Genomic DNA, 22,809 nt, shown 5'->3' on the forward strand with positions numbered 1-22,809 from the left:
TAAATTCAAACAAACAAAAGAGGGAGAGATGACAATTGGCGGGGTTGTGTGCTACTCCTGCACGATGTGGTGCATCATGGACACTTCCAAGTGTCCCTGAGGACTACATCTGTGGAAAAAGTATATTCAGTTGGAAAAGCTCACCAAACGCATGGATCGGTTAGAGTAGCAGCTGGAAGCACTGAGGAGCACACAATTAGCTGAAATTGTGATAGATAATAGCTTCAGAGATATGGTCACACCCAAGGTACAGGATAGGTGACCGCCGGACAGGGTAGGCAGACAGTGCAGGGGTCCCCTCTTGCTGTCCCCCTATCTAACAAGAATGCCGTTTTGGATACTGATGAGGGGGAAGGTCCATCAGTGGACAGCAGCAGCAGCCGCCAGAACAAAGGCATCACGACTAGCCCTGCTGCACATATGTGGGGGTATAAAGCATAGAAAAGCAATAGTGGTAGGGAATTCAATAGTCAGGAGCACAGATAGGCACTTCTGTGGCCGCAAAAAGGACTCCAGGATGATAGTTTGCCTCCCTGGTGCCAGGGTCCTGGATATCTTTGAACGGGTACAAAGCACCCTAAAATGGGAGGGATATCAGACAGAGGTCATTGTCCACATTGGTAGAAAGAGTAGTGAAGTCCTGCAACGGGAGCAAGGTAGAAGATTTGAAAAAGCAGGACCTCTAGGCTAGTATTCTCAGGATTACTTTCCGTGCCGCGTGCTAGCAACAGGGATACAGTGCAGTTGAACACATGGCTACTGGTGCAGGAGGGAGGGCTTCAGTTTTTCAAATAATTGGGATGTCTTCCAGGGAAGGTGGGGCCTGTACAAGGAGGACAGGTTACACCTGAACTGGAGCTGCACCAATATCCTGGCTGGGAGGTTTGAACTAATTTGGCAGGGGGATGGGAATCAGAGACTGGGGATGAGCATGGTACCAGGGTTAGGCTAGTCAGAGGAAGGGTAGGCTGGGGGAGGTCGAGCTCAGTGGGATTGGAGGTCTGGAGTGTATCTGCTTCAATGCACGGAGTATAACAGGTAAAACAGATGAACTTAAAGCCTTGATGTATGAGCAGAACTTGGATGTGGTTGCTGTAAAGCAGACAGTTAAAAAAATGGACAGGACTGGCAGCTAAATATTTCAGGATATAGGTGTTTTAGGTGTGACAGGGAGGAAGGTAAGAGGTGGGGGAGTTGCAATACTGGTTGGGAACGTATTACAGCTGTACAGAGGGAGGACACCATGGAAAAATCAAGTAACGAGGCACTGTGGGTAGAGATCAGAACCAGGAAGGGGGCAGTCACTATAATGGGGGTGTACTACAGGCCTCCCAACAGTCCACGGGAAGTTGAAGAACAGATATGCAAGCAGATTCTGGATAGAAATAATAGGGCTGTTGTAGTGGGAGATGTTAATTTTCCTCATATTGACTGGAAATCCCTTAGGGCTAGGGATCTGGATTGTGAGGAATTTGTTCAGTGTGTCGAAGAAGGTTTCTTGGAACAATATGTGGATAGTCTGACGAGAGAGGGGACTATATTGGATCTAGGACTAGGGAACGAGCCCAGCCAGGTCATCAACGTTGTAGTGGGAGAACATGTGGCGAACAGTGACCACAATATCAAACGCTTTCGGATACTCATGGAAAAGGATGAGTGTTGTCCTAGGATTAAGGTGTTAAATTGGGGGAAGGCCAACTACAACCAGATGAGGCAGCATTTGGAGGCTGGTGTTTGGGAGAGGCTGTTTGACAGTAAATCCACATTTGGCATGTGGGAGTCTTTCAAGGAGCAGTTGATGGGAGTGCAGGACAGGCATGAGCCGGTAAAAAGGATGGACAGGAAAGGCACGATTCAGGAACCATGGATGACCAGGGAAATTGAGAAGAATATTGTCAAAAAGAAAAAAGATGCGTATGAGAGGTACAGGCAACTAAAAAGAGATAAAGCACTTGAGGAATACAAGTAAAGTAGAAAAGAGCTCAAGCAGGGAGTTAGGAGGGCAAAAAGGGTCACAAAATGTCCTTGGCAGACAGGACAGGATTACGGAGAATCCCAAGACATTTTGTATGTATATTGGAAACAAGAGGGTAGCTGGAGAAAGAGTTGGCCCACTCCAAGGACAAAGGAGGGAAATTATGTATGGAACCAGTGGCAGTAGGTGAGGTCCTTAATGAGTATTTTGCATCGGTATTCACAAAGGAGAGGGACATGTTGAGTGGTGGTATATCAGAGGGATGTGTAAACACTTTAGAACAGGTCATGATTACGCGGGAGGGAGTGTGAGGTGTGTTTAAAAAGCATTAAGGTAGACAAATCCCAGGGCCAGATGGCATCTATCCCAGATTACTGAGGGAGGCAAGAGATGAAATCGCTGGGCCTCAGACTGAAATCTTTGTGTCCTCATAGGCCACAGGTGAGATCCTAGAGGATTGGAGGATAGCCAATGTTGTTCCATTGTTTAAGAAGGGTTGCAAGGATACTCCAGGTAATTATAGGCCAGTGAGCTTGACGTCAGTAATAGTGAAATTGTTGGAAAACATTTTCAGAGTAGCCACAGGCAGCACGGTTTTATAAGAGGGAGATCATGTTTTATACGAGGGAGAATTTTGAGGAGGTGACAAAAAAGATTGACTAGAGAAGGGCTGTGGGTGTTGTCTACATGGACTTTAATAAAGCATTTGATAATGGGAGGCTGGAGACTTCCGGTGGCGGCAATGTTCGAGTGAGCCGCACATTCTGCGGGCTCTCACTCCGGCAGGACTTTAGGGGCTGAGTCCCCGCGATAGCAGGAGCACGGAGCAGTAGGAAGGCGGCCGTGAAAGTGAAGAGCTGGCTGCGGTACATGGATTCGCGGGAGTCCAGGAAGCAGAGGAAGAGAGAGAGAAAGGGACAAAGGCAAGGAGCTGAGGAAGCTGACCCGGGACCTAAGATGGCGGACACACGGACCTCGGACTCAGCAATCCAGCAGGCGCTGGAGAATATGCTCCAGGTAATGAAAACCAGTTTTGAGGCGCTGAAGCGGGACAGCTTGGACCCACTCCAGAAAGCGGTGGATCAGCTGAATCAGAGGCTGGATGCTCAAGATGTTAAAATTAAGGAGCTGGGAGAGGCGGCGGAGGAGCAGGCGGATGCGCAGACGGTCACGGCGCTGGAAGTTGATGGGCTGAAGGAGCGGCGAAGACGACTGCTGGGCAGAGTGGGGGAGTTGGAGAATAGAGCCCGTAGGAACAATCTGAGGATGGTCGGCCTCCCGGAGGGGGCTGAGGGAGCTGATGCTGCAGCGGTTGTAGCAGACCTGATAATGCAGTTGATGGGGGCTGAAGCCTTTCCGCGACCGCCGGAGCTGGAGGGGGCATACAGAGTGCAGGCGAGGCAGGGGCGGCCAGGCGGACCCCCCCCGCCCGATGGTGATCAGGTTCCACAGGCTCGTGGACAAGGAACAGGTGCTGCGGTGGAAAGAGCGCCAGGAGCAGCACATGGAACAACAGTGTTCTCCGTATTTACCAGGACCTAAGCCAGGAGGTGGCTCGGCGGTGAGCGGCCTTTAAACAAGTCAAGGAGGTGCTGTTCAAGAAGCACGTGAAGTTTGGTCTGCTGTTCCCGGCCCGTCTGTGGGTCACGCATCAGGGCCAACACCATTACTTCTCCGAGCCTGAAGAAGCGATGGACTTTGCGAGGGATATGGGGCTGGTCCCGAAAAGAGGTCCCACAGGCGCAAATTAGGGCCCGAGAACTACCGTATGAAGGGAAGCCGAATGTGCCTGGACCGTTGTTCAATGGTTTGCTGGGTTAAAGGCGCCAAGCGGGACATTTGGGACTCTTTCCTGTTTTTGGTTACTGGGTTTTTTTTTCTTTTGTGTTTGTTTTCTTCCTCTTTTTTCTGTTTTTTCCTTTTCGTGCGGATTTTTGCTTTTTGTGGGACTCGTGGAGGGCACTGGAGCCGGTACGGTAACTAAGGGTGGCCGGTCAGCAAGGGGGGTGAAGGACGTGGGTTGGGGGGTTTTTGATTTACTGATGTTCATGCCTTCCTGTGCCGGTGAGTTTTGCTCCAGTGGGTTGGAGAGGGGGATGGGGCGCCGGGGAGTGGGTATGAGGACGGGGAAACAATGGGACTGAGACAGGGGGGGCGCCGGAGTGATGAGTCACCGGGCTAGCAGATTGGCTAGTCAAGGGAGTCAGGTGGGGGGATGGGGGGGGAGAGAATACAGCCAGTGGATGGCAGAAGTGGGGTTATCGGGGGATGTTGCTAGGGTGGGGGTGGGGGGTTGTTCTGCTGACTTGGGAGGGATCTGAAATAGGCACTGGAAGGGAGGTTGAGGGTGGAGGCAGCCAAGAGGCGGGCCAAGAATGGCGCGACGCACGGGCCGGGGGCCGGCCCGAGAAAGGCTATGGCTGACCGACGTGGGGGAGGGGGGCTGGGGTTGTGCCCCCCAACCAGGCTGATCACCTGGAATGTCAGGGGACTGAATGGGCCCGTTAAGAGGGCGCGGGTGTTCGCGCACTTGCGGGCTCTGAGGGCGGACGTAATTATGTTGCAGGAGACACATCTGAACGTGTCTGACCAGACTAGGCTAAGGAAGGGATGGATTAGCCAGGTCTTCCACTCGGACTTGGACTCGAAGTCCAGAGGGGTGGCAATCATGATCAACAAGCGGGTGCAATTTGAGGCAGAGGGCATAGCCGCAGACAAGGGGAGACAGATACCTGATGGTAAGGGGCAGACTGGAAGGGAGAAGAGTGGTGCTGGTGAATATATATGCCCTGAACTGGGATGACGTGGACTTCATTAAAAGAGTGCTGGGGAAGATCCCGGACCTGGACTCTCGTAGGCTAATAATGGGGGGGGGGGACACTTTAATATGGTCCTGGTTCCGGTTCTGGATCGGTCAACCCCTGGAGAGCCAGACAGCCGACAGGAAGGGGCTACTCGTTTTACTCGCACGTCCAAAAAGTATATTCCAGGATAGACTTCTTTGTTCTAAGCAGGGATTGTATAGGGGAGGTAAAGAACACGGAATATTCGGCAATCATTATCTCGGACCATGCCCCGCACTGGGTAGACCTGCAGGTCGGGGGGGGCGAACTATCAACGCCTGAAGTGGAGGCTAGACGTGGGACTGCTGTCGGAGGAGGGGATCTGTGAGAGGCTTCGGAGGTGTATGCAAAATTACTTGCAGGTGAATGATACGGGGGAGATCTCAGCAGTGACCCTGTGGGAGGCGCTAAAGGCAGTAGTGCGGGGAGAGTTGATCTCAATTGGGGCCCACAGAGCCAAGGCAGACAGGGCAGAGATGGACAGATTGGTTAGGGAAATGGGTCGGATAGATGAGGAACACGCGGAGGAGGTTTTACTCAGGGAGAGGCAGAGACTACAGGTGGAACTGGGGGCGCTATCCACAAGCAGGGCCGTGGAACAGCTTAGGAGGGCGAGGGGCGTGGTGTACGAGCATGGGGAAAAGGCTAGCAGATTGCGCAGCAACTCAGGAAGAGGGAGGCAGCCAGGGAAATAAGTAAAGTGATGGATGGGGAGAGGTGCAGAGTGGAGGACCCGGCAGGAATGAATAAGGTATTCCGGGACTTCTATCGGAAGCTGTATACTTCGGAGCCTCCGGAAGAACCGGAGGAGATGAAAAGGTTTCTGGACGGGTTAACATTCCCAACAGTAGGTGGGGGGCGAGTGGATGAGCTGGGGGCCCCGATTAGAGTGGAGGAGGTATTGGGGGGCCTAAAAGCCATGCAGTCGGGGAAAACCCCAGGGCCGGATGGATACCCGGTAGAGTTTTATTGGAAGTTCTCGGAGTTGGTGGGCCCGGTCTTGGCGAGGGTTGTTAATGAGGCTAGGGACAGAGGGACACTGCCGCCGACGATGTCACAAGCCACTATATCACTGATAGTGAAGCGGGGTAAAGACCCGGAGGCGTGCGAGTCCTACAGGCCAATCTCCCTGATTAATGTAGATGCCAAGCTCCTGGCAAAGGTACTGGTGATTAGAATTGAGGACTGCGTACTGGAGGTGATTGGGGAGGACCAAACTGGGTTCGTAAAAGGTAGGCAGCTGTTGGCCAACTTGAGAAGATTACTTAATGTGATAATGATGCCCCCGGCGGGCAGGGAGGTGGAGGTAGTGGTGGCGATGGACGCCGAGAAGGCCTTTGACCGGGTGGAGTGGGGCTATCTATGGGAGGTGCTCGGACGGTTTGGGTTCGGGGAGGGACTGTTGAATTGGATCGTTATTATATCAGGCCCCAAAGGCCAGCGTCAGGACAAACAGAGAAGTGTCAGAGCACTTTAGGCTGTACCGTGGGACCAGACAGGGCTGCCCGCTCTCCCCGCTGCTGTTTGCACTGGCCATAGAGTCGCTGGCGATTGCGCTGAGAGCTGCGAAGGGATGGAAGGGGATGGTGAGGGGCGGGGTAGAACATAGGGTCTCTCTTTATGTGTACGACCTGCTCCTGTACGTGTCGGACCCAGTGGCCGGGATGGGATGTATACTGGAAATGTTGAGGAAGTTCGGCCAGTTCTCAGGATACAAATTAAATATGGCCAAAAGTCAAATGTTTGTGGTACAGGCAAGAGGCCAGGGGAACAGATTGAGAGGGCTACCATTTTGGCTGGTTGAGGAAAATTTCCGGTACTTGGGGATCCAGGTAGCGCGAGACTGGGGCAGGCTGCACAAGTTACATTTGGCCAGGGTGGTGGAGCAAATGAAGGAAGAGTTTCGGAGATGGGATGGACTCCCGCTGTCGCTGGCAGGGAGTGTGCAGACTGTAAAGATGACAATCCTCCCTAGATTTCTGTTTGTTTTTCAGTGCCTCCCGATCTTTGTCCCACAGTCCTTCTTCAAAAGGGTTAACAAGATGATCATGAGCTTTGTCTGGGCGGGAAAATCCCCGCGGGTGAAGAAGGCGATGCTTGAGAGGAACCGCATAGGGAGGGCTGGCTTTGCAGAGTCTGATTAATTATTACTGGGCGGCCAACATCGCTATGATAAGGAAGTGGATGGTGGGTACGGGGTCTATCTGGGAGCGGGTGGAGGCGGCTTCGTGCAGTGGCTCCAGCTTGGCAGCCCTGGTCACGGCTCCTCTACCACTGCCGCCGGCCAGGTACTCCACCAGCCCGGTAGTGGTGGCGACCCTGCAGATATGGAGCCAGTGGAGGAGGCATGTAGGGGAGATGGGGGCGTCTGTCTGGGCGCCAATCTGCGACAACCATCGGTTTGCCCCCGGGAGTATGGATGGGGGGTTTCGGGCATGGCGGCGGGCGGGGGTGGGAAGGGTGGGCGACATGTTCCTGGAAGCGAGTTTTGCGAGTTTGAGGAGCTTGGAGGAGAAATTTGGTCTGGTAAGGGGAAATGATTTTAGGTACCTACAGTTGCGGGACTTTGTCCATAGACAGGTCCCATCCTTCCCACTCCTCCCGCCATTGGGGATCCAGGACAGAATAGTCTCTAGTGGGGGAAGGAGGGGAGGGCAGAGTCTCTGATATTTATAAGGTGCTCATGAAGGAGGAAGGGTCCCTGACGGAGGAATTGAAACTCAAATGGGAGGAGGAGCTAGGCGGGGAAATGGAGGACGGGCTGTGGGAAGAAGCCCTGAGTAGGATAAATTCGACCACAACATGTGCCAAGCTCGGCCTGATTTAATTTAAGGTCATTCACCGGGCCCACATGACGGTGGCTCGGATGAGCAAATTCTTTGGGGTAGAGGACAAATGCGCTAGGTGCGCAGGAGGACCAGCGAACCACGTACACATGCTTTGGGCATGTCCGATGCTTAGGGGATACTGGGAGGGATTTGCGGGGATCATGTCCTGGGTACTAAAAACAAGGGTGGCGATGGGTCCAGGGGTGGCAAATTTTGGGGTTTCGGAAGACCCGGGAGTCCAGGGTGAGAAAGAGGCCGATGTTTTGGCCTTTGCTTCCCTCATAGCCCGGCGACGAATATTATTGGCATGGAGAGACTCAAAGCCCCCGAAGACTAAGTTGTGGTTTACGGACATGTCAAGTTTCCTGGGTATGGAAAAAATTAAGTTCGCCTTAAGGGGATCTGTACAGGGGTTCGCGCGAAGGTGGCAACCATTCATTGACTTCTTTGCGGGAGAGTGAGCGTCAGCAGGGAGGTGGGGGGGGGGCTAGAGTAGGAGGGATAAATTGGCGGGTAGTACCGGTGGGAGAGGAGCGGGCTTGTGCAGTATGTTACGACTGAAGTATTGAATGTACGTGGATGTTTGCACATTTTTGCCTTTTTTGCTTTCTTTCTGTTGATGTTTGTAACTGTTTACAATGCCAAAAAACTACCTCAATAAAATTGTTTGTTAAAAAAAGATAATGGGAGGCTGATGCAAAAGGTTAGATCACATGGGGTCATGAGTGAACTAGCTGGATGGATCCAGAATTGGTTTGGTCATAGAAGACAGAACAAGACCAACAGTGCGGTTTCAATTCCCGGTACGGCCTCTCCGAAAGGCGCCAGAATGTGGCGACTAGGGGCTTTTCACAGTAACTTCATTGAAGCCTACTTGTGACAATAAGCGATTATTATGATAATAGAACAGTACAGCACAGAACAGGCCCTTCGGCCCTCGATGTTGTGCCGAGCAATGATCACCCTACTCAAACCCACGTATCCACCCTATACCCGTAACCCAAACAACTCCCCCTTAACCTTACTTTTTAGGACACTACGGGCAATTTAGCATGGCCAATCCACCTAACCCGCACATCTTTGGACTGTGGGAGGAAACGCACCCGGAGGAAACCCACGCACACACGGGGAGGATGTGCAGACTCCGCACAGACAGTGACCCAGCCGGGAACCGAACCTGGGACCCTGGAGCTGTGAAGCATTTATGCTAACCACCATGCTACCGTCCTGCCCTTATGCTACCGTGCTTGCAGGAGTTGCAGATAGTGATGAAGATTGTCAGAGAATACCACAGGATATAGATAGGCTTGGGCAGAGAAATGGCAGATGGAATTTAATCCGGACAAATGAGAGGTGATGCATTTTGGTAGATCCAATTCAGGTGGGAGCTATAAAATAAATGGCAGAAGCATCAGGAGCATAGAGACAGAGAGATCTGGGCGTGCAGATCCACAAATCCTTAAAAGTGGCAGCACAGGTGGAAATGGTGGTGAAGAAAGCATATGGCATGCTTGCCTTCACAGGACAGGCTATCAAGTATATAAGTTCGGAAATTATGTTAGAATGTTGGTTCGGCCACATTTGGAATACTGTGTCCAATTCTGGTCACCGCAATACCAGAAGGAGAATACAGAAAAGGTTTACCAGGATGTTGCCTGGTATGGAGGGTATTAGTTACAAGGAGAGATTGAATAAACTGGGATTGCTCTCCCGAGAGAGAGACAGAGGCTGAGGGCTGACCTGATAGAACTTTATTAAATTATATGGGGTATAGATAGGGTGAACAGTTGGAGGCTTTTTCCCAGGGTGGAAATGCAAGGGGGCACAAGTTCAAGGTGAGGGGGGAAAGGTTCAGTGGAGATGTGCCACAGAGGGTGGCGGTGCCCTGGAATGCACTGCCAAGTGAGGTGGTTGAGGCAGATACGATAGCGACCTTTAAGACTCATCTGGATAGGCAAATGAACATACGGGTTATAGGTTACAGGCGGTTGGTCCAGATAGGATACATGATCACCACAGGCTTGGAGGGCCTGTTCCTGTGCTGTATTGTTCTTTGTTAAATGGGGAGGTCGCATGTTTGGTGGCTCCTGCCAGAAAAGTCTTTTTTGGTCCCTCTAGCACAGTTTTTGATGAAGAAATTTGTCAGTGAGGAGTCGTGGGAAGTTACTGGGCATTTATAGAATGTCAAAAACTGGCAGGAAGAAGCCAAGGGAGAAGGCAGTGAGCAAAAGTGCACGGCCGAGCGTGGAGAGGGGTGTGGCAGAAGGAAAGGTGGCAGTAGGAACCCCCCCCAGTTGGGTGGGGCCACACCCATCACTATGGAGAAGATGAAGGAGATGATGGCTGGAGAGATGAACAGGCGTTTTCAAAGAATTTCAAAATGCATTAGATGATGATGATGGCCTCGTTTAAGGCAGGGTGGGTGAGACCCTTGCCCTGGCGAGAAAGGAGTTGGTAAGAACTTCGACGATGGTGTGGGAGCAGGGAGAGAAAATGAAATGGATGAAGGAGGCCTTGTCGTGACAGTGGCCAGTTCACCTCGATGGATGAGAAGCTGCGGAGGGTGGCCGAGATTAACAGAGTGCTGAGAGTCACGGTAGAAGACTTGAACAGGTCGTGAGGTCATGAGTGTGCCTGAAGGGGTGGAGGGCCAGAGGCCTATAGAATGCTACTTCGCCTGTATGCTAGCGAAGTTGATGAGGGAGGGAGGGATGGGACCCCTCCCCACCCCAAATACAAGTTGGTTAGGGGCCCACCAGTCGCTTTGACCGAAACAAAGGGTAGCCACTGAGGGCGGTAATCATCTGTTTCCATAATTTCTGGGCAAGGCTATACGCATATACCAGGACTTGGCGACAGCTGTCAAGGAGGCGGGCAGCCGTTGGATGGGCCAAGGCGGCACTGTATCGGCACAACAGCAGACTATTTGGTGTGGTCTACCCAGTGAAGCTGCCGATTATGCACAACAGCAGAGACTATTACTTTGACATGGCAGCAGAGGAAATTGTGAAGACAGAAGGCCTGGGATTGGACGGAATTTAGACTATTGACTGAATTTTTCTTTGTTTCTTTTGTTGGTTTCGTGCATGAGTGTTATGGATAACTCGTAATGGGGGTTGGGCCGGGATGTAGGTACGGGTAGCGTTGGGGATGGTGTGGTTCCGTTTTCGATGTGGGGATGAGGCTCTGGCAGGAGGCCGCCATGCTAGCAAACATATCATTGGCTAGAGAACGGGAGCAAGGGGCATTGGAACCTGTATGGGCAGGCTTTGATGGGCCTGGGAGGTGTGAAAGGTGCTGGGGGAGGAGGGGGGGACGGGGGAGAGAAGAGACAATGCCGACGATACTGGGAAGGAAGGAAGTGATAGAGGGGTTGCTAGGAAGGTGTTGTGGTGGGGGGGGGGGGGGCGCATCAGGGGTGGGTCCTGCCTCTGCGATGCGTGGGGTGATGGCTATGGCAGTTAGGAAGGGCAATGCGGGGGGGCGGGGGGGAAGAGACCCCTGGTCAGAGTGGTGACGTGGAACATATATGAGGGTTTGGGGTGGGGCGGTGAAAAGCATGCGGGTGTTCTTGCATTTAAACAGGCCTGAAAGCGGACGTGGTGGAGACCCATCTGAGGACCAGATCAGGTTGAGGAAGAGCTGGGTGAGACAAGTTCTGGCTTCGATGATAGGGCATCGGGGTGGGTAAACGGGTGAGGTTCCAGAAGGTGGTAGCGGACCAGGGGGGCAGCTATGTGACAGTGATGGGTGTGTTGGAGGAGAGGTTAGTGCTGTTGGTCTGCATGTACATCCAAACTGGGATGATGTTGGGTGTGGGAGGAAGGTTTTAGCAGCCATACTGGACCGGGATACTCAGTTGATCGGCCATGCTTGCTGGTCCCTTTGGGCAAGCCACACTGGATGGATGTGGTCTTGCAGACGGAGAGTGGTCTGCTCCAGAGGCTGACGTGGAGGCTTGTTGGCAGATCCAAGTTTTTGCATTAAGATGGGCGGGTGGAGGCATATGTGGAGTTCAACTGAAATGCAGTCAGTGTTTTAGGAGGCATTAAAGGGGTAGTGAGGGGTGTTCAAGGTAAAGGTAGAGAGGGAGGTGCGGGAGGAGTGGCAATATCTCAAGGGGAGACCTGGGAGATGGATGGGTGGGTGGAAGATATGCAGAGGAACCAGAGCTTTGGTTTGACCTCCTGTCTACGGGCAGGAGGGTTCAGCAGTTGAGGTGAGCGCAGAGTGGTTGTGGATGAGAATGGCGAGAAGGCCAGTCGATTGCTGGTGGGCTAGCTCATCGATTGCTGGTGCGCTAGATCAGTCAGCAGGCAGCGGACAGGGAGATTGCGCAAATCAGGGTGGAACAGGAGGGGTGGCGGTGGCTCCGGAGCAGGTGAATAAGGTATTTGAGGACGTTAAGGGTTTATACAAGTCCGAGCCGCCGGAGGATGAATCGGAGATGAGGGGAGTTTCTGGAGTGAATGGAATGGCCAGGTTACAGGAGCCAGTAGGGTTGGAGGAAGTGAAGGCAACGTTAGGAAAAATGTACTCGGGTAAGGCATCAGGGCCAGATGGATTCCCAGTAGCAATCTAAGAAAGGTTGAAGGACAAGTTGGCACCACTGATGGCAGAAATGTTTAAGGATGTGATGGCAATAGGGAAGGCTGCCAGAGACAATAAAGCAGGCATCTATTTCATTATAAGACATAGGAGCGGAAGTAAGGCCATTCGGCCCATCGAGTACCACTCGAGTACATTACTGAAAAAGTCGAAGGATTCAGTGGAGTGCGAGTCCTATCGGCCCATTTCTCTATTGAGTGTGGATGCCAAGATATTGGTGAAGGTGCTGGCAATGAAGCTGGAGGAGTGTCTCCCGAAGGTGGTGGGGGAGGGAGGATTAGACAGGGGCCGTTAAGGGCAGAAAGCTGTCGTCGAACATGGGGCAGCTGCTGAATGTGGAGCTATCTCCGGAGGAGGGAGTTAGAAGTGGTGGTGGCATTAGATGTGGAGAAAGCATTTGACAGAGTGGAGTTATTTGTTTGGAGTACTGGAGAAGTTTGGGATTGGGGTCCAAGTTTGTGGCTTGGGTAATATTGCTATACAAGGATCCGACAGCTCGTGTGTAGATGAATGAGATGTAATTGGAGTACTTCCTACAATTGTTCACTTCGGCAATTGCGCTGATGGGTTGGGGGGGGGGGGGAAGCGAGAGAAAGAGAGCGCGCAAGAGAGCACAGCGTGTCTTTGCACGCAGATGATTGGATGTTGTACATTTCCGGACCCATCGCTGAGGGACACATGGGGTTGTTGGGGAAATTTGGATGTTTTTGGGGTGCAAATTGAAATTAGGGAAGAGTATTTTGTTGTGTCTTCTTCAGGTGCAGGGCCAGGAGTGGAAGGGTTGTCATTCCGGGTAGCAACAATTTCACTTTGCAGGTGGCACGGGACTAGGCTCGATGCTCAATTCCGTAAGCTAAATTTCACAGGCCTGGTGTGGAGGGTGAAGGAGGATTTGGGAAGGTGGCACTGGGGTGAGAAGCTATGAGACAAAGGCTAACCCTGTCTGCCCCTGCTCCCATCTATATCTGGTAGGTCTGACACCCCGAATATGGCCTCCAGGGGACCCGGTTCCAATTCCATCTCAGTCTCCCTTTGTCGTTGGCTGGCTGGGTGCAGGCAGTCAAAATTAATATTTGTCGCGGCGTCTGCTTTTGTTCTCATGTCTACTGGTCTTTTTGCCAAAAGCATTTTTCCCAGGCTTGGATCGGCTGGTCTGGTCGTTTGGGGGCAGGAAAGGTTGCGAGGAGAAGGAGGCGGTGCTCCAAAGGTGGCAGCAGTCGGGGGGACTTGGCTCTTCCAAATTTGCTGCAGTCCAGCTGGGTGGAAATTGAGGAGAACATGAAAGAGCAGTAAGAAACACGAGTAAAGAGGTAAAGGCTTTGCAGGTGCTGACGGAGGTGGGATCTTGCAAGGGGTCTGGCTGTGGGTGGCGCTGCTGCCACTCACCCAGGGAAGTAGTCCAGAAATCCGGTAGTGGTAGCCACACTGAAGATTTTGGGGCAATTCCAACTGCACTTCCCCAAGTCGAGGGCAGTACCGAGGGCGATGCCGATAAGAGGGAATCATGGGTTTGAGCCAGAGAGGATGGATGAGAGGTTCCAAGGATGGGAGGAGAAAGGGGTAAAATAAATAAAGGATCTGTTTAAGGAGGGGATATTCGCAAGTTTGGAGGAGTTGGGGGTGAAGTGTGGACTGTAGCGCGAAGAGGGCTTCAGGTATAAGCAGGTACGGAATTCACAAGAAAGACTTTCCCGAGCTTTCCGGTGGCACTGTCCTCCTCATTGTTGGGAAGGCCTCCTTGTTGTTGGTGCTGTGGATATTGGGGGGGGGGGGGGGGGGGGGGGGGGGGGGGGCATTTCAGCAATCTAGAGTAGGATTATGGAGGAATATAAGGAGTCTATGGAAGGGTTTATGGTCAAGTGGGATGAAGTGCTCGGATGGAAGGAGGATTATGGTGCGAAATGTCAATGCCTCGACCTGCGAGGCTGGGCTGGGGTGAATGGGGCACATTTAACAAAGGCAAGAATGAGCTGGCTATTTGAGGGGGCAGAGGAGAGCTGCGAGCAGTGTGGGAGGGGCCCAGCCAACAATGTTCATATGTTCTGGTCCTGCCCAAAGTTGGAGAAATATTTGGGGGTCATTTTTCAGCACCATGTCTGAGGTTCTGCATATGGAATTGGAATCGGGTCCCCTAGAGGCCATATTTGGGGTGTCAGAGCTACTAGATATAGACGGGAACGGGGGGGGGGGGGGGGGGGGGGGGGAAGGGGAGACAGGTTAGCCTTTGTCTCATTGATTGCTCACAGGTGGGTCTTTTTGGGGTACAAGACAGCTTCTCACCCCAGTGCCTCGGTGTGGCTGGGGGACCCACTGAGTTTGCTCTGACAAGGGCAGATGAGGGGTTCACCAGAGATGGATGTTGCTCATTTTACATTTTGGAGACCAGGTTGCTGTTCGGGGAGGGGGTGGGGGGTACTGTTGGTGAAAAATGTCAAACAAAAAAGTGCTGGATGCAAGTCCCAGTTGGTCCATTTGAGCCACATGTGCGTTTAGCATTGCAGGTTTAGTTTCAAAGTTGTTTTACGCTAGTTCTGATGTAGATTAGGGCCAATTTGGAGCAGCCTATATTTCCTGCCCCTCCTCACTGCCAACCCTCCAGCTTGAAACTGCTGCAACTCCCTGACCCTTCCCCCTCACTGCGTCTCTATCTCGCAGCTTGCCTCCTGCAAGTTTAAGCTGCTCTTTCTGCCCCTCAGTGTGAATCGCTCACAGCGAACATTTAGGAGTGGGAAGCAGTGAGCATGAGGTTTGGCGAGAGAAGAGCAATCAGGTCAAGGAATCAGCAAGAGTCCGTGAATCAGTGAGTCAGGAGCAACTCAATGGGCCAGGTCACATGATCAATAGGAGGAAGGGCCCAATGCAACCCAGAGAGTCAATGAGCAGGATTGTGCGAGGAGGGGCAACAGGGAAAAGTTAGCCTATTTCTTTAATATGTAATTTTTTAATAAATTATTTAACAATTTAGCATGCAAGTATTTTAATATCTGGATTTTTATTGGATAACGAAGGAACTACAGAGCCTAACTACAGCTTTTACATTGGTTAGTGAGAAAATCTGATTTGCTCAATTGTTTCACTTTCCAGGATACTGTCAAACTTTGAGATTGCCCAGTTTTTGTTACAACTTGAGGACCCACTATTGTAAATGCAAATTGTTGTTAACAATTCTATTGCTGTAGGGCAACAGATCTTACAACTCACAGAGAAATGCCACAGAAACAGTAGTTTGTGGGAAAGGTCACCTGACCAGGACAGCAGTGTTTTAATCCCATTTTTGAAGTTACTACTGTTTCCATCACCATTCCAGCAATGGATTGTCTATCCCCTCTGTAGAGATAGTGAGGGCTCACTTGGTTGGTCCCTTGGATAAAGGTTGGAGAGGCTGAGTGCATTTGGTCCAAATTCTCAGAGTAAAGAATGACAGGAAATCTCATTTTCCACATCATGATCGGCTTGAAGGGTTAGACAGGACAGATACTGAGATCTTGTTTCCCCTGACTGGGGAATCTAGAAGGAGGGAGCAGGGAATCTAGAAGGAGGGAGCACAGTTTAGGATAAGGAGCAATCCAAATTAAACAGGAACTGGGTAATGTGGATTGGGAGCGGCTATTTGAGGGCAAATCCACGTCTGACATGTGGGAGGCTTTTCAAAGGCCAGTTGATTGAAGTGCAGGGCACACACGTCCCTGCAAAAATAAAGGATAGAAATGGCAGGATTCGGGAATCAAAAGAAAAACGAAGCACACAATAGCTCTAAGCATCTAAAAACTGATGACGCTCTTGAGTACAGTGAAGTAAGAAGGAAATCTAGCGTGGAATTAGGAGGGCTAAAAGGGGTCATGAAATGTCTTTTGCAAACATGGTGAAGGAGAATCCCAAGGCTTTTTATGCATATATTAGGAGCAAGAGAAAGAGTACGCCCACTCAAGGACAATGGAGTTATGGGTGGAACAGGAAGTGGGTGAAATCCTTCATGAGTACTATGCATCGGTATTCACCAGGACATGACGATGTGGAGGTCAGGGATATGTGTGTGAACCTCGAGAACATCAATATGTCAAAGGAGGAAGTGTAGAGTATCTTAAACTGCGTTAAGAAATAGCTGGGGCCTTAACAGATATATTCACATCCTCTTTGACCACAGGTAAGGTTCCAGAGAACAAGGAACAAAGAACAAAGAAAAGTACAGCGCAGGAACAGGCCCTTCGGCCCTCCAAGCCTGTGCTGACCATGCTGCCTGTCGAAACTAAAATCTTCTGCACTTCCAGGATCCATATCCCTCTATTCCCATTCTATTCATGTATTTGTCAATTTGCCCCTTAAACATCACTATCGTCCCTGCTTCCACCACCTCCTCCAGCAGCAAGTTCCAGGCACCCACTACCCTCTGGGTAAAAAAAAACTCCTCTAAACTTTGCCCCTCGCACCTTTAACCTATACCCCTAGTAATTGACCCCTTTACCCTGGGAAAAAGCCTCTGACTATACCCCTCATAATTTTGTAGACCTCCATCAGGTCACCCCTCAACCTCCGTCGCCCCAGTGAGAACAAACCAAGTTTATTCAACCGCTCCTCATAGCTAATGCCCTCCATACCAGGCAACATCCTGGTAAATCTTTTCTGCACCCTCTCTAAAGCCTCCACATCCTTCTGGTAATGTGGCGACCAGAATTGAAAACTATACTCCAAGTGTGGTCTAACTAAGGTTCTATACAGCTGCAACATGACTTGCCAATTCTTATACTCAGTGCCCCGGCCAATGAAGGCAAGCATGCCATATGCCTTCTTGACTACCTTCTCCACTTGTGTTGCCCCTTTCAGCGACCTGTGGACCTGTACACCTCGATCTCTCTGACTTTCAATACTCTTGAGGGTTCTATCATTCACTGTATATTCCCTACCTTCATTAGACCTTCCAAAATGCATTACCTCACTTTTGTCCGGATTGAACTCATCTGCCATCTCTCCACCCAAGTCTCCAAATGATCTAAATCCTGCTGTATCCTCTGACAGTCCTCATCACTATCCGTAATTCCATGAACCTTTGTGTCGTCTGCAAACATACTAATCAGACCAGTTACATTTTCCTCCAAATCATTTATATATTCTACGAACAGCAATGGTCGCAGCACTGATCCCTGCGGAACACCACTAGTCACAGCCCTCCAATCAGAAAAGCACCCTTCCATTGCTACTCTCTGCCTCTATGACCTAGCCAGTTCTGTATCCATATTGCCAACTCATCCGTGATCCCGTGTGACTTCACCTTTTGTACCAGTCTGCCATGAGGGACCTTGTCAAAGGCCTTACTGAAGTCCATATGGATAACATCCACTGCCCTACCTGTATCAATCATCTTTGTGACCTCCTCGAAAAACTCTATCAATTTAGCGAGACATGACCTCCCCTTCACAATACCGTGCTGCCTCTCGGTATTACATCCATTTGCTTCCAAGTGGGAGTAAATCCTGTCTTGAAGAATTCTCTCCAGTAATTTCCCTACCACCGACGTAAGGCCTGTAGTTCCCTGGATTATCCTTGCTACCCTTCTTAAACAAAGGAACAACATTGGCTATTCTCCTGTCCTCCGGGACATCACCTGAAGACAGTGGGGGATTCCTGTCAAGGCCTCAGCAATTTCCTCTCTAGCCTCCTTCAGTATTCTGGGGTAGATCCCATCAGGCCCTGGGGACTTATCTACCTTAATATTTTTCAAGATGCCCAACACCTCGTCTTTTTGGATCTCAATGTGACCTAGGCTATTTACACACCCTTTTCCAGACTCAAGGACTGGAGAATAGTAATTTTTGTTCCCTTGTTTAAGGAACGAAGAGGAATAATTCAGCAAATTATAGGCCAGTGAGCCTGACATCAGTTGTCGGGAAGCTTTTGGAAAAATTACTGAGAGACATGATATGTGCATATTTGGAAGAAAATGGACTAGTTCGTGACAGGTAGCATGGTTTTGTATGGGGAAAGTCACCTCTCACCAACTTGATTGAGTTTTTTTTGAAAGAGGTGACAAGAAAATTGATGAGGGAAGGGCTGTGGATGTAGAACGAAGAACAAAACAGCACAGGAACAGGCCCTTTGGCCCTCCCTCCTGTACCAGTCATAATACCAACCTTTGGCCAAAATCCTCAGCACTTCCTTGTGCCGTATCCCTCTATACCCACCCTATCCATGTGTTTGTCAAGATGCCTTTTGAACACCGTTATTTTGGTAAAACGTTTGACAAGGTCCCACATGGCACACTGGTACAAAAACTAAAATCACATGGGGCTCAGATTGGGCTGGCTAGATGGATACAGAACTGGCTTGGTTGCAGAACACAGAGGGTGTTTTTCAGAAAGGAGATCTGTAGCTAGAGTGTTCTGCAGGGATCAGTGCTGGGACCTCTGTTGCTTGTAGTATATACAAATGATTTGGATGAAAACATGGGTGTTATGATTAGTGAGTTTGCAGGCGACACAAAGATTGGCGGAGTTGCTGATAGTGCCAAGGATTATCAGATACAACAGGATATAGATAGATTGGAGTCTCGGGCACAGAAATGGCAGATGGAGTTTAATCCGGACAAATGAAAGATGATGCATTTGGGAAGATGAAATCTAGAATCATAGAATCCCTATAGTGCATTCAGCCCATCGAGTCTGCACCAACCCTTTGAAAGAACACCCTACCTGGGCCCCCACACTACCGCCATCACCCAGTACCAAACCTAATCTTTTGGACACTTAGGGGCAATTTAGCATAATAATTCAGCCAACCTGCACATATTTGGACTGTGGGAGGAAACCGTAGTACCCGGAGGAAACCCACACAGACATGGGGAGAATGTGCAGACTCCGCACAGTGATCCAAGCCAGGAATCAAAATTATGTTGCAGCTGTAAAAAACCTTGGTTAAGCCACATTTGGAGTATTGCGTGCAGTTCTGGTCACCACATTATCAGAAGGAAGTGAAAGCTTTGGAGAGAGTGCAAAGAAGGTTCACCAGGATGTTGGCTATGTGGAGAGGTTGAATAAACTAGGATTGTTTTCACTAGAAAGACAGAGGCTGAGGGGAGACCGGATAGAGGTCTACAAAATTATGAAAGGCACAGACAGGGTGGATAGTCAGAGGCTTTTTCCAAGAGTGGAAGTGTCGATTACAATGGGGCACAGGTTCAATACGAGAGGGGAAAGTTTAAGGGAGATGTGCTGGGTAATTTTTTCATGCAGAGAATGGTGGGTGCCTGGAACGCACTGCCAGAGGATGTGGTGGAAGCAAGCACATTAGCAACATTTAAGAGGCATCTGGGTGGATACACAAATAGGAAGGAAAGAGAGGTATACGGACCGGGTAAGGGCAGAATGTTTTTTTTAAAGTTAGGGCACCATGATTTGGACAGGCTTGAAGAGCTGAAGGGCTTGTTCCTGTGCTGTACTTTTTGTTCTTGGTTCAATTTCTTCATTTAAAGGGTTGTGAATCTTTGGAATTCTATACTCCAGAGGTCATGGATCATCAAAAATCTGTCTTAAATATATTCGATCTCTCCAGGGAGATGGGGATCAGCCAGGGAGCGAAGTTGGAAAGTCCATGATTAACCATGGTCATACTTAATGGTGCAGAATGGCAGAGAACATAGAACATAGAACAGTACAGCACAGAACAGGCCCTTCGGCCCTCAATGTTGTGCCGAGCCATGATCACCCTACTCAAACCCACGTATCCACCCTATACCCGTAACCCAACAACCCCCCCTCTTAACCTTACTTTTAACCTTAACCTTACCATGAGAAAGCTCATGGTAGCATAGTTGGGCGGCACGGTAGCACAGTTGTTAACACTGGCTTCACAGCTCCAGGGTCCCAGGTTCGATTACCGGCTTGGGCCACTGTCTGCACGTTCTCCCCATGTGTGTGTGTGGGTTTCCTCCGGGTGCTCCAGTTTCCTCCCACAGTCCAGAGATGTGCAGGTTAGATGGATTGGCCATGTTAAATTGCCCTTAAGTATCCAAAAAAAGGTTGGAGTGGTTACTGAGTTACCAGGATGGTGTGGGCTTAGGTGGGGTGGTCTTTCCAAGGGTCGGTGCAGACACGATGGGCGGAATGGCCTCCTTTTGTATTGTAAATTCTATGTTCTATGTTTGCAAGTTTTCAGTGCAAAGCAGATGCAGAGAACTGGAGCCACACTGATACAGCACCATCTCAGATTTATGAGCCCATGTGTACAAATTTGAGCAAACGTATGTGCCAAATACTGCTACAATTATTTGCTCGCTACAATAGCAACTTAAATTCTAGATTTCTCTGACATTAAAAATTCATCCTACAAAATATTTTACATCAAACACATCCAACCACTGTTGATGGAATGGCTAACAAAAAGCAGTTGACCAAAAAGACTCAAGTGAACAACCTGCAAAGGATATTAATTTGTAGTTCAACAATCGCAGAAGATTACTCAAAGAAATGAAGATACTTGCCTAAGAGACATTTCATGGTCTCCAAGCTGGTAATAGATTATACTGACTTTGTAGAATGCTTCAGTGTTGTCATGTTTAAGTTTCGATGCCGCTTTCAAGTCACTTATTGCTTTTCCACTTTCATCAATCTGTATGTAGCATTCTGCCCGGAGTTCTCTCAACTCAGAATCCCAAACACAGGTCTGATGTAAAGCAAAGGACAGACAAATCTCAAAACTTAATACAATAACTTAAATTTATCATAGATGTTGCCATTTAAGTCTACCTTTGAAGACTCAAATATTCTTCCAAATACAGGAGTAGACCTACCTATATGTAAAGTATAAAAAGTGAACTGGTGGTTTGGGTGGTCACCATATGAAGTCTGTTCAGTGTGGATGTATCTTGAACATCCACATACAAGATGTATCATCTGCTTGATCCTTTATTGGGTGTAAGTAAAACATCTATTTGTGAAGTGAGAGTGTAAAACATCGATTTGTGAAGTGAAAAATTGAGCGAAAGATTGAGGTGGGGCGGACCATTATGCGTCTAGTATGTTGTGGGTGGAGGGGGGGTTATGGTGGCAGGGGAGAATCATAACATGTATTCAATATTTGTGGGGTTATGATATTCATAGAACTATCAAGCTCAGAATGGTAAAGAACAAAACACAATACAAAACAGGAACAGTAAATAAAAACCACAATGTTTTGATTGGACGCAGAGGGAGCACATGGCTCTGTCAGTATTGTGTGCAATCAGCACACACGTCACTTAGCTTTGCATACATCACTTCAGGTCCTATAGGGCAGAAAGGAAGAGACATGGGCGGAAACCAGTAGAATCTGGCAACCCTGCGCATGGACAATGGCCAACAAAAAGTCTCATGGGACTGCACTCAGAACCCCGATAGCCATATGTGGCCCCTGGGCTGCAGACTGCTCAGCATTGCTCTTAAACCTCTGTAGCTTTACAACCCTTAAATATCAATGCTCCTCCGATTCTTGCCTCTTGCACCACCCAGGCTATAACTGCTCAACCAATGACAGTCATATCCAAGCACAGGCACTTAGTTAGGCAATTTATTCCCAAAGCCTCTCCACTTAGGGGTCCCAGGGAATTTATAGATATGAGGAGTGGACACGAAGAATGCAGCAGGCTCAATGGGTCATATGGTCTACACGTGCTACTACTTCTTGTGGTATTATGTTCATCTCTCTAGCCCTGTCTCTAGCCCTAAAGACTTTCCTCGATACTGACCGCTTTCTTGTCCAATACATGTGACACAGTGTCAAAATTTGTTTGACAATACTCAGGTTAAAAAAACCCTACGAGTCCTTTACTCCATTAAAGGCTCTACATAGATGGCAATTATTTCTGTTGATTTATCAGACCGGCAAACTATGAAGTACCTCCACCAGATGCCACTATGCAGGCTTGCTTCGAGGCCAAAACAATATTGAGCCTTTCTAGTTCACAGTAGTATAGACAGACAAGGATCAGGGAACGGACAAGGAGCAGTCAAGGCAGGAGGCCAAATTATTTTTGTAGGGTCTCAGGATTCAGTTCCTCCAGGCTTCAAAAATTAATATCAATTTTAGTTGGCTGGGATTTTTCTCCTCCATCATCCATGGCCAATCATGTTTAACTTAAAATGGCAATCAGGATCCTGGGATATGCAAAATGAAGTGAGTTAACCATCCATAACCGGCAAAATACCCACTGGCACCAGCTGCATCAAAATTAGCAAGAGGTTAAGACCCATTTTGAGGCAAGTCACAGCAATAAAAGGTATACTGGTTCCATAAAATTTAGAACATTTCCCCTGACCATACCAACCCAGAAATGCTGCTCAAATTCGCATTTAACAGTGGTTAGGTTGCCTGGACAAGTGTACATTTGTCTTTGTGGATAATCTGTAAATTGAGCTGATAAGTCAACAAGAAGCAATTTCTACCGATGTTTCCATCTCGCCATCTAATATGGGCCATATGATTACATAGAATTTGCATAGAATTTACAATGCAGAAGGAGGCCATTCGGCCCATCGAGTCTGCACCGGCTCTTGGAAAGAGCACCTTACCCAAGGGCAACACCTCCACC

The 22,809-nt window shown here is 49.5% G+C and overlaps 1 protein-coding gene across 1 annotated transcript in view; it reads right to left on the minus strand.

The window, feature by feature from the left end:
• dnajc3a (DnaJ (Hsp40) homolog, subfamily C, member 3a) overlaps positions 1 to 22,809 on the minus strand; it is a 126,081-nt gene that overhangs the window by 54,513 nt on the left and 48,759 nt on the right. The window contains exon 6 of the mRNA XM_038817693.1: positions 20,725 to 20,906. Coding sequence (XP_038673621.1) covers positions 20,725 to 20,906 — 182 coding nt within the window. The remainder of the gene's footprint in view (positions 1 to 20,724; positions 20,907 to 22,809) is intronic.

Source organism: Scyliorhinus canicula, chromosome 14, assembly GCF_902713615.1.
Source record: "Scyliorhinus canicula chromosome 14, sScyCan1.1, whole genome shotgun sequence".
In the NCBI taxonomy this organism is placed as follows: domain Eukaryota; kingdom Metazoa; phylum Chordata; class Chondrichthyes; order Carcharhiniformes; family Scyliorhinidae; genus Scyliorhinus; species Scyliorhinus canicula.